Source organism: Hydractinia symbiolongicarpus, chromosome 1 (assembly GCF_029227915.1).
Source record: "Hydractinia symbiolongicarpus strain clone_291-10 chromosome 1, HSymV2.1, whole genome shotgun sequence".
In the NCBI taxonomy this organism is placed as follows: domain Eukaryota; kingdom Metazoa; phylum Cnidaria; class Hydrozoa; order Anthoathecata; family Hydractiniidae; genus Hydractinia; species Hydractinia symbiolongicarpus.
In genome coordinates this window covers 16,985,517-16,995,593 of record NC_079875.1, presented here as the reverse complement: position 1 = coordinate 16,995,593, position 10,077 = coordinate 16,985,517, and the positions used below count along the sequence as shown (strand labels likewise).

Sequence of the window (10,077 nt, the reverse complement as noted above, 5' to 3'; positions counted from 1 at the left end):
TAACATGAAATACCTGCTCGTGATAGGCTAATAATTTTTAGGAAAATAACAACATTCGAAAGAAGATGGCCGACGAAAAGCCTGATTTAGAAGACTCGATGCAAGATGATGATTCTTCTCCTGTTAAAGATCCATATGGACCACGAGTTGTGAAAATAAGAAAAGGAGAAAGAGGCTTTGGATTTAACGTTCGTGGCCAAGTTTCAGAAGGTGGACAGTTACGATCTATAAATGGAACTTTATATCCTCCTCTTCAAATGATAAGTGCAGTTTTGGATGGTGGTCCAGCTGACAGAGCAGGTGTTCTTGTTGGTGACAGAATATTAATGGTGTAAGTTTTCACCTAGCAAAACAGGAAAATTAAAATTCAATTTTGCAATTATTAATTGTTGAACAACTGTGTTCAAAACTTTTCTAACTAGAAAACGAGGGTACCAATAAAAGTAGCATACACCGTAAAAAGTGCGGGTGTTTTCAGTTGGGTTTGGTGTTTTGATAAAAAAATCAAGTATTCACAAACCCGAACAATGTCTGTACTCCGCATGGTATGTTGCAAGGAATAGCATTTCGGGAATGCTCTGGGCAAGTTCGGGAAAGTGCTGGCGGTTTCGGGGGACAACTGTCAACTTAATTTAAAAACTTGCCTAACCTCGCCCTTATATACGTGGCCGTTTGCGCCTTATCTGCACCCTCTTGCTAGAAATCTCCAAATCTGTTCAGCTCAGCATACCCATACTACTACCTAGCTATCTAGATGTAAAATTTCCCACATGTACACATTTTATCCACACAACTGTCTGGTATTTTAAACTGATATATCAGAAGACGTAAAGTTTTTTAATACATCCATATTCATTCATCATCAACAAAAATGGTGCTTAAAACGGAATAAAGACTGGAAAGAATAAAACTTTACTTATAATCAGGCTTTGCAGAATGTTCCTCAAAAGAAGGTCAGGGTGTTTACTGGTGTTTTTCGATTTTATCCAATTAGAAATAATCGTCCTCCCCTCCCTCTTCCTCATATGGCCCTTTTTACAATGCTTTTCTGTGACACAAACATGCAGTTTGCAAATTCCTTTACCCCTGTACAATGGAGTGTCTGGAAGAAAACAAATCTATGCTTGCATACGCTTTAATTATTAAAATCCTGAAGTTGGCTCTTTTCTTGCTACTTTTACCTCCAAAAAGCGAAATAAGATTAATTTGTGCTTTTTAAGAAACAATGAAAATTGTGAGGGAGCAGATCATCGAAAAGTTGTCGATCTGATCAGACAAGGTGAAAATGCATTGACAATGGCGATTATTTCAGTTACACCGAGTGAAGCCCGGAAACTTGATGGGCCTGCTGATGTTGTTGGTAGTAGAGATTATATTGACTATTCAGAAAGGAAAAGTGTTCCTATCACAATACCAGACTTTCGAACAGAAGACAAGAATGGTGAAAAATATGTAGTAAGTAGATTTTATATATTTGCAATGATTTTTATCTTTGCGATGATCGAAAGAAATTCTTAATTACCTTTTCTGTTTAGGCTTGTGATACTAAATTGCTTTTTAATCACACAAAATCACTATCTCACAATTGTTAATTCACTCCTTGCTTCATGAAATTTTGTAATACATAAACAATCGCACATATTGCACATGTAATGCCAGTCTGAGAGACAGAAAGAGTTCAGATGAGCTAAGAAGCAGGCTAAGTATCCCTAGAATTAAAGATGTAATCCAGATAAGAAGATTGAATTGGCTGGGACACTTCGAAAGAATGGGGGGGGAGTAATTGGGTAAGAAAGTGTAGAGACTTGATAGTTCCCAGGGCAAAGCCCAGAGGTAGACCGAGAAAGACTTGACAGGAGGTTATAAGGACAGGCTTGATACAGAGGAAGTTGAGTTTAGATCTAACACAGTCTAGATCAGATTGGAAGAGGGTCATTAATATACCCTGTCCAACTCATGCTAGCATGGAAAACAGAAGTTAAGCCGAGAATTATGATAAATGATGATGACATAGAAGCATATAAATAACCACTTTTCTATCAAAAGTATATGGGATGGAAACACATTGTTTTCTTGCTTTTGAAAGATAAGATATTATCCTAATTAATAGCTGTTTTATACTCACTGGTCAATCACATTCTTTGAAACTTGTCCCAAAACCTTACTAGTCTATTAACAAAGGTTCTTTTTAAATCCATAAAATTCTTATCTATGTCCTAAATCATTATTCATGTACAAAATTGAATAGAGTTAAGTTCAGTCTTTATATGTAAATTACATTATTATGTCGTACAATTTTTTTACAGGTTTATAATGTGTATATATCGGGTTCATATGTTTGTGCTAGAAGATACAAAGAATTTGCAGCTCTACACGCTGAGGTAAAATATAATTTATTTATTACTGTGTTGCAGTTGTTACAAAGACAATCAGAGTTTTATTTGCCATATTTAGCTAAAAAGACGATTTAGAGATTACCCCTTTCCAAAGTTTCCAAGCAAGTGGCCATTTTCATTGTCTGAACAACAATTGGATGCTAGAAGACGTGGTTTGGAATCGTATATTGAAGAAGGTTGTCTTTTTTTTCTCTTATCAGTCTATTTTTATTGGCATGAAGGTGTTTGTAGGGATGATAGTTCTTATAAATAATTCCAAAATATTTAGTCAAGCTTTCATTTTTTTTCGAAAAATTAATTTTCGAAATCGATCCCTAAGCCTCATTGTCTTGTATATTATGTAGCATTATGTGTCTGCAACTATTTATGTGTAACAATTTTGTCATGACATTAGTCGCTGCTGTGCGTGTTATTGGTGAATCAGAAATACTAGATGATTTCTTGAAAGAAGATGAGGAAACGGTTAGTATCTGATATTTATAGCTGTTGTTATTTAGTATGCATGTGTGTCATTTTTACAGTAACAGCATCTGTATTTTTATTTTTTTGATTATTTGCAGTTGTATTGTATATAGAAAGATTTATGTACATAAGTAGATCTTTGAAAAAATAAATATTTTTAGGAATCTGTAATAATGATGTTAAACAAGTGAATAAAGTTTGACACATTTTTCACTTTCACTGACCAAATTATATTTGTTTAGACAACTTCTCCATCACTGCAACAACAACAGCCACGACCAGTTGAAAATCAAGAGGTGGAATTTAAAATAAACCTTCCGAACAAGTCTTCATTGCTGTTGACAGTTTCAAAAAAACTACGAACAGCTAAAGTTTATGAGGTATTTTACTTCTTTTATTGCTATTTTATTTTTCCCGTATCTTGGATGCCCGTCAATACCAAGATAGAGGAAGGGAGTGGCATGTTGCCCCATCCTTCAGAACTTTTAAGCCAGAATAGTACTTTCACATATTTACAGTTTGACATTCAAAGCATTTTAACAAAGAATTAGTCCCAGTACCGTAAATTTAGCTTATATCAAAAACATTTTTTCATAGTTTGTTTTTATATAGCATTTAGGAAAATTTCAAATAATTGATTAACTTTTTTAAAAAATAACAACCACAGCACTAACAGGGGAAGAAGAACAATGTCCATCTGCAAGTTTCATCAATATCGCAAACTATCTCTGGAAGGCTCGAAATTACAATTTTCTGTTATTTTTTGCACCTGTTTAATTAAATGTGTTTAATGAAGTATGCATATTAAGAATTACGTTTCAGAAAAATAAAAAATGTAATAAACCTCTATCATGGTGTAAACAGAAATGACCTTTCACCCAGAAAATAATTTCTAGATAAGTTTTATATCACTTGCTTAGGGCAGGCCATTCCTTGAGACGAGTGCGATCCCACGCGCACTTGCCCGCACACTCGTAAAAAGGTTTACAAGTGCTTTTTTTCGCGCTCGTGAATTTTTTCTTTTTCTAAAATATTATAGAGTGATGAAAAAAGCTATTACGCTGTTTACATAACATTCATTTCTTTGTGATTGATTTGTTTAAAAAGTATAAAGAACATTAAAGTGGGCCCATTTCCTTCATGCTGACACTCTTATGCTCGGCTGGTGCATTACACTGAGACTCGAACAAAAAACGGAAGACTATTGGAACCATGCCACAAGTCAGTACGACCTTCATTGTCACAGAGAATACTGCGAGAAGAGTGCGCACCCATGCAAGTTAAATATAACCAGAACATGGGAGAGGTTAGGTGTCCTGTACCTTAATACAGCTTTCAGACGAATGTTTTTGTGATATAATACCAAAGAAAAAACATGTTAAATAAAGTTTAAAAAATCTTTTTAAAGGGAGAAAGAGAAATCAAAAATGTTTAGAAATATATTTAATGGCAAAAACATATAACGAATATGCCAACACATCATCTCGTCCAACGTTTCAACCTTGCACTTGTGGTTAATACGTTTTACAAAATTCATTTCTATACAGCTTAAATAACATAACGTTGCAGTAAACAAAAAAAAGTTAAGTGTGGATCACACATGCAAGTATTCACATCGCGCTTGTAAATTTTGCTTACGAGTGCAATTTTTCACACACCATAGCACTCGTAATTTTTTTACCGCGTGCTTTTTGTAGTTCTGGCATAGTTTTATTCAAGAAATGGCCTGTTAGGGTATTCCTTTGATGTTGGTTTTCATTTAATATTGAATTCTTTCAAATTGTGGAATATCACAAGAATTTTTTTACTATTTAGGCTGTTGTGAAAAAGGCTGGACTTACAGATTTTAGCGCCACTTTTTTTGGTTTATTTGAAATCGTTGACAACGGATTTGGTAAGTTTTTATTTTAAATAAAGAATAGCTTTCCGAGCCTGTGTCAACTCGTTTGAAACAGTCTTGACAATGTTTGTATGTGTGCAGATTGAGAATTTTTGTACATTTTGCATTTCTTTTTTACTGTTATTTTACCTACTACACTTGAAACATTATAAGTTTTGTTTTGTTCCATGAGCAGTAAGTTTTTTATAATGCAATTTATTGACTCTGAAGGATACACACCACTTTTTTATTTACAATAAGAAGAATAAAGCACATTTCTATTCGTTGTAGAACGTAAACTCGAGGATGCAGAATTTCCACATAGAATTATCACTAAATATGTGCAGAGTAATGATAGTCATTTAGCTTTAAGAAAATGGATCTTTACAGTGTCAAGGGTAGGCTTTTATTGGTTTACAAAATCTTTTATCTAATCAATATTATTTTTACAACTTCAAGTAATAAGATTAGACAAACTTGATTTTTTTACAAGATTTTCATTATAAGCCCAAAGTAGAAAATTTCTATGAATTTATCAGCTTTGTGGGCTATATTAACACATTAGGTGTATTCCATGTTATTGCTAAAAGTTGATTCCACTTCCCTCTCTAATGTTTAGGAGTTAAAGCTAACAGAAGATACAAAAGCATTAAATTTAATATATGGACAAGCTATTGATGATATCAGAAAAGGTCTTGTGCTACCTGGAGATCAGATTCAAAACATAAAAGAACTTAAATCTTCAAATAATATAAAAGAAGTATGTCAGGTTTTTTACTGGTTAGCTAAAACAGAAGTTGGAATAATGCCTGGTGCTATTTTGACAGGATTAATCAAAATACACTTAGGATTTCTTTGTTTAAATATTTTTCAGTAAATCTGAATTTTTTTATATAATGACTAGTTATTTTTTTCTATTTTTCCAAGTTTACATGTTTTGTTATAGCCTTGATGTGTTACTTTTTTGCAAATAAAGTAAATAGAAAGTTGTGTGAAAAACAACTGTCAAGTTGCAATGAAGTTTTGCATTTCTGTTTCACGTGCGACTTGTGAAGTAATACACACAGTAGGTCTATAATCCTGAAAACACGCATCACTGAACGTCAATAATTTCAGACCATTAAATTTTTTAGTGAAATTTCTTATGATGTAATAAAAGACTGGTTATGATGTGAATCGAGTCAACAACACCCGTCTCGTTTATAACTCTATACTAGAAATTTTAAATGAAATTAAATTAAGAGTTTCAATTATTTTAGTTTTTGGATGTTGCTCGCACTTTAGTGGGATATGGTACTGTCAAATTTCCACACTGCAAATGCGACGCTCGGAAAGAAGGACATGTGATTGTGACGTTTAGCATAACACATATGTCGCTAAACGCCTGTTCAACAGACGGTATACCAGAGGTATGCCTAATTTTTGATTCTTAGGTAGAATGTGTTTTTAGTTAAGTTTGTGGATCTTTGTACCTATAAAAGTGGGCCGAAATTAAGTTACTATTTTGTCATCTAGGGTGGAGGGTGTTAAGTTTGTAAATGTTTTGTGCTTCTTCACCTATGATGTCTATTGTAGGATCAAGAACATGTATTTAATTGGGACGAAATCACAAGTTGGGATGCGGACACTGAAGCTATGTGTTTTTGGTTTGAATACCAAAAACCTGGGAAGAAAAAGAGACAAGTTCGAATATTTTCAAAATTTGTAAGTCAGTGTTTACTACTTGTCGGCACTATTATCTATTTAAAAGCCTGGTATTATCAAGTTAAAAGCTGTGTTATTTGTGATCGATTTTTAATTGCTCACTTTTTTTAAGCAAGTTTATTCGTTGAACGAGTGACCTTCAACGTACAGTATTTAGAAGGTTTTTAAAACATAATAACTCGTGGTTAGTATGTTAAACAGGGTGACCACACCTAAAATCTTCTAGAAATGTTCTAGATAACCTATAGACATTCCTGAAATTTCCTAAATAACTTAAAGGAAACCCGAGGTATAAATTGATATTTGACTTCTTTATAGAGCCTAAAAAGCTCTTTTCATTTTCAAGATATTCACATTTAAATGCTGCATAAATTATGATGTCATATTTAAGTAATAGGAGATTTTGACATTTTCTGTCATTAGTAACATTAATGCATAGATTTTATAAAGTTCAATTGATTAACATAATTTTTCCCCACAAATGATACTCATTTGCTCGTGTCAGTCCTCTTGATTTCCTAAAGACTCCATAACTGGAGATTTAGGAGAATCCCAAATATAGACTTTTCCTGAAATCTCCTAAAATTATTTCTGCAACATACAATCGTTTCTTTTTCGCAGTATTTATAATTTAATATTGCGTGTTCACAAAAACGTCAGACTTTGTTATTAGTAACCTTTCACCTCATCTAAAATATATTGAATGGTTTTTATACGTTTTTGTTTCTCCTTAAATTTAATCTCTAAATTCTCCTAAGATCTTAAAGTTGTGTTGTTAAAGATTTTTAAAAACGCATCGAAAGCTCTCTATAAAAGATCGTCTTTTTTGTATATTATTTTTTAAGCTCATCCTAATAATACTTAAATCGAGGTTAGATTTAAATTAAAATATGATGACGATGTGTTCTTAAACTTCCATGTTTTTTATTTATTTATTTATTTTTTGTTTTTTTTGTGTATTTCTGTGTGTTTTTTTTTTCGAGCGAAAAGTTCAGACATTCCTATAGCTAAGGTGGTGCATTTTTTCTTGTATTTTAAGCCTTATGATAAAGCCCTACTTAAGTTGTACAAAGGCCGATTCTTAGCTATTTCTCGAAATGACTGCACAGAATCACGTTGCTAAAATTCTTAGCTGCCTTTGGTTTTGTTTATTTGTAGCCATCAGTTAGACAGCGTTGAAAATGTTCTACTTGCACTTTTTTACCATGTCGGCAATACGAAACAATCCACGCGACGGCCCGAAATGGTCCGTGGATTCAGAAAAAACGCGGCAAAAATTATTATAGGCTAAGATGTTGAATTTAATTAAGCGACCTAAAATTTCTGTTTGCGATCATTGAAATGTTCGTAATGTGTCCCCCTGACCAATGCCTCGCCTAAAAATTCGCATTGGTAATAAACTTGCAAAAGGAACCTCCAGCTTAATAAATTTATCTCTTTCATTATTTTTTTTAAAGCTGAAATCTCGCTTATATAACTTCGTAAAAAATTTTAGTTTACATATATGGGAAGTTGTGTTATAAGAATCATGATGGAACGTAGCTGGTGTAAAAAGGTAAGAAGTATTTTCGAAACACTTGTTGGTAAAAATAAGAGTGCATTTTCATGATGCTCTGTCGTGATACAAAATTTACCAATTTGCCATGCTTAAAAAACAAAGTTAAGGCCTGAATCATACATTATTGTATTTAGGATAAAAGCGGCAACCCAATTTTACCTGAACTTAAGGAATCTGGAACGAGTGTCAATACTCAAGTAAGTGTTTTACTGAACTTTTAGCTCTTTCTGTACTCGTGTTATTATAGTGTGCAGTCGTATTGTTCTAGTGTGCAGTCGTACTGTTCTCGTGCTGACTTAGCATACGCGGATGTTATTGTCGTGTATTTTCTTTTTTTTGTCGTGTAAACTCGTGTTCTTCTCGTGTACTTCTTGCCTTATTCTCGTCTTCTTCTCGTGTACTTCTTATCTTTTCGTGTTATTCTCGTGTACTTCTTGTTTTCTCGTCTTCTTCTCGTGTTGTTCTTGTGTTAGTCATGCGCATTCAAAGGATGAGTCGTAATTATCTGATTTCTTGTTTTGATTAGGTTTCCATAAAAAAAACGGAAAGCGACGCGATAAATGACATCGACGATGGAGATTTATAAATTGCTGATAGAGGACTCGACTGCACCTTTGTTCATCGATCAAATGTTATTGGTGCTAAGAAAGCGGTTTACGAACTGACTTGAGAAAAAAATTCATAATACCTAAGAAAATTATTAAATCGATAAAATATATCCATTCGTGCATAACTCGCACCAAATAAAAATGAAATTGTTACGATGGTCATGTTCACACTTGCAACAAAAAAATCTGATACTGTTTTGATGATTATGTTCACACTCACAGAAGTTAATTTATATTTTTTCCATGATGTTCTGTACACGCTCACGAATTTATCTGATATTGTTGTTTCTTTGTTGCGATTATCGTCTTTGCGCTGACTTTTGTTGGCGTTAAATCACGTTATTGGCGGCAAATTTCGACATAACATTTTAACGTCGTGTCGAGAATATTACCTTAAAGCTAAATTTTGTTTACGTGTGTGTGTGTGTTCTTTATGTTTGTTTTTGTTTGTTGTACTTGTTTCATAATTACTTAAAGTTATATTTTTAAATATTTGAAAAAAATCAAAATCAAAAGCTATTGAACTTTTCTGATGTTCATCTTTAAAGATGATCAATATCTTTACAGAGTGGCTCTACGGCGTTTTCAAGACTTGTTAGGGGAGAATTACTTCTGGCCCCTGTGCTCAACCCTCCCCTTAACTGTCAAAAACGTACATAGGACCCCCCGCATAGATAGTTAAGCTGAATTTCTACTCAAGAGCAAATCGAATCAGAACGAAACGGAACAAGGAAAATACTTTTTGATTGGCCATCTGCTAATTATTCTTTATATATATATAATTTTTCTCCTTCGTGTTGACAAGAAAATTTGTTTCATTTTGAATCGGAACAGCAAGTGAAAGTAACCAATCAGATTGTCCGTTCCGATTCGTTCGTTTTTGGATGAAAATTCACCTAAAAGTCCACGTGGTTCATTTTCGGCGCACAGTTTTCAAATCGTTGAGTTTAAAATCAAATTCTAGTTTTTACCACTCAACAACCAAGATCTGCTTGAATTACTAACCTCGTTTCCAGGGCTTTTTGTCTCTCATCGGCGCTGCACGTGCAAAAAGAGACAGCAGGTCCTGGGATCGAGATTACTTAAATTATCTCTATGTATTTTCTTTATTTGATATTGAAGACAATTTTTCTTACTTTTATTTTGGATCCAAATCAGCCAAGCCCATAAATTAGGGGTAAAGAAGGTTTAATGTATTTACGGGATATAAAGCGATTTTTCAGTGCAAAATTTTCACCCATTACTTACGGCAGGCAAAGCAATGAAATATAATTTTCTTCAATTATGAATTTATAAATATTATAATGGTATTTTTCTGTAATATACTTCTACTTCATAATCGCGTTGTTTTTTTTATTTACCCTGAAAAATCAAACATACAACCAAGTAAAAAGCTGTCATTTTTGCTTAACATTGCAACTTCGTCCCCAGGATGGTCCTTTCAGTCAAAATATAGTCTAATTATTAAGT

The 10,077-nt window shown here is 33.2% G+C and overlaps 1 protein-coding gene across 1 annotated transcript; it reads left to right on the top strand.

Annotated features, from left to right (window-relative positions):
• The first annotated feature begins 32 nt into the window (after positions 1–32).
• On the top strand, positions 33–9,946 carry LOC130643897 (sorting nexin-27-like). Its single transcript, XM_057449630.1, has 14 exons — positions 33–331; positions 1,221–1,455; positions 2,307–2,381; positions 2,455–2,572; positions 2,791–2,858; positions 3,101–3,238; positions 4,674–4,752; positions 5,029–5,135; positions 5,357–5,497; positions 5,997–6,146; positions 6,313–6,441; positions 7,937–7,996; positions 8,134–8,196; positions 8,526–9,946. The coding sequence occupies exons 1-14, from the start codon at positions 66–68 to the stop codon at positions 8,583–8,585; spliced, it is 1,689 nt and encodes a 562-aa protein (XP_057305613.1). The 5' UTR covers positions 33–65; the 3' UTR covers positions 8,586–9,946.
• The last annotated feature ends 131 nt before the right edge of the window (positions 9,947–10,077 follow it).

What these genes read in the sequence shown, in the direction of transcription:
- LOC130643897 (XM_057449630.1), top strand. Translation starts at nt 66, where the DNA reads ATGGCCGACGAAAAGCCTGATTTAGAAGACTCGATGCAAGATGATGAT. An exon ending in TGAAAGAAGATGAGGAAACG is followed by an intron (nt 2,859 to 3,100) that starts GTTAGTATCTGA and finishes ATATTTGTTTAG; the next exon opens with ACAACTTCTCCATCACTGCA. An exon ending in GAACGAGTGTCAATACTCAA is followed by an intron (nt 8,197 to 8,525) that starts GTAAGTGTTTTA and finishes TGTTTTGATTAG; the next exon opens with GTTTCCATAAAAAAAACGGA.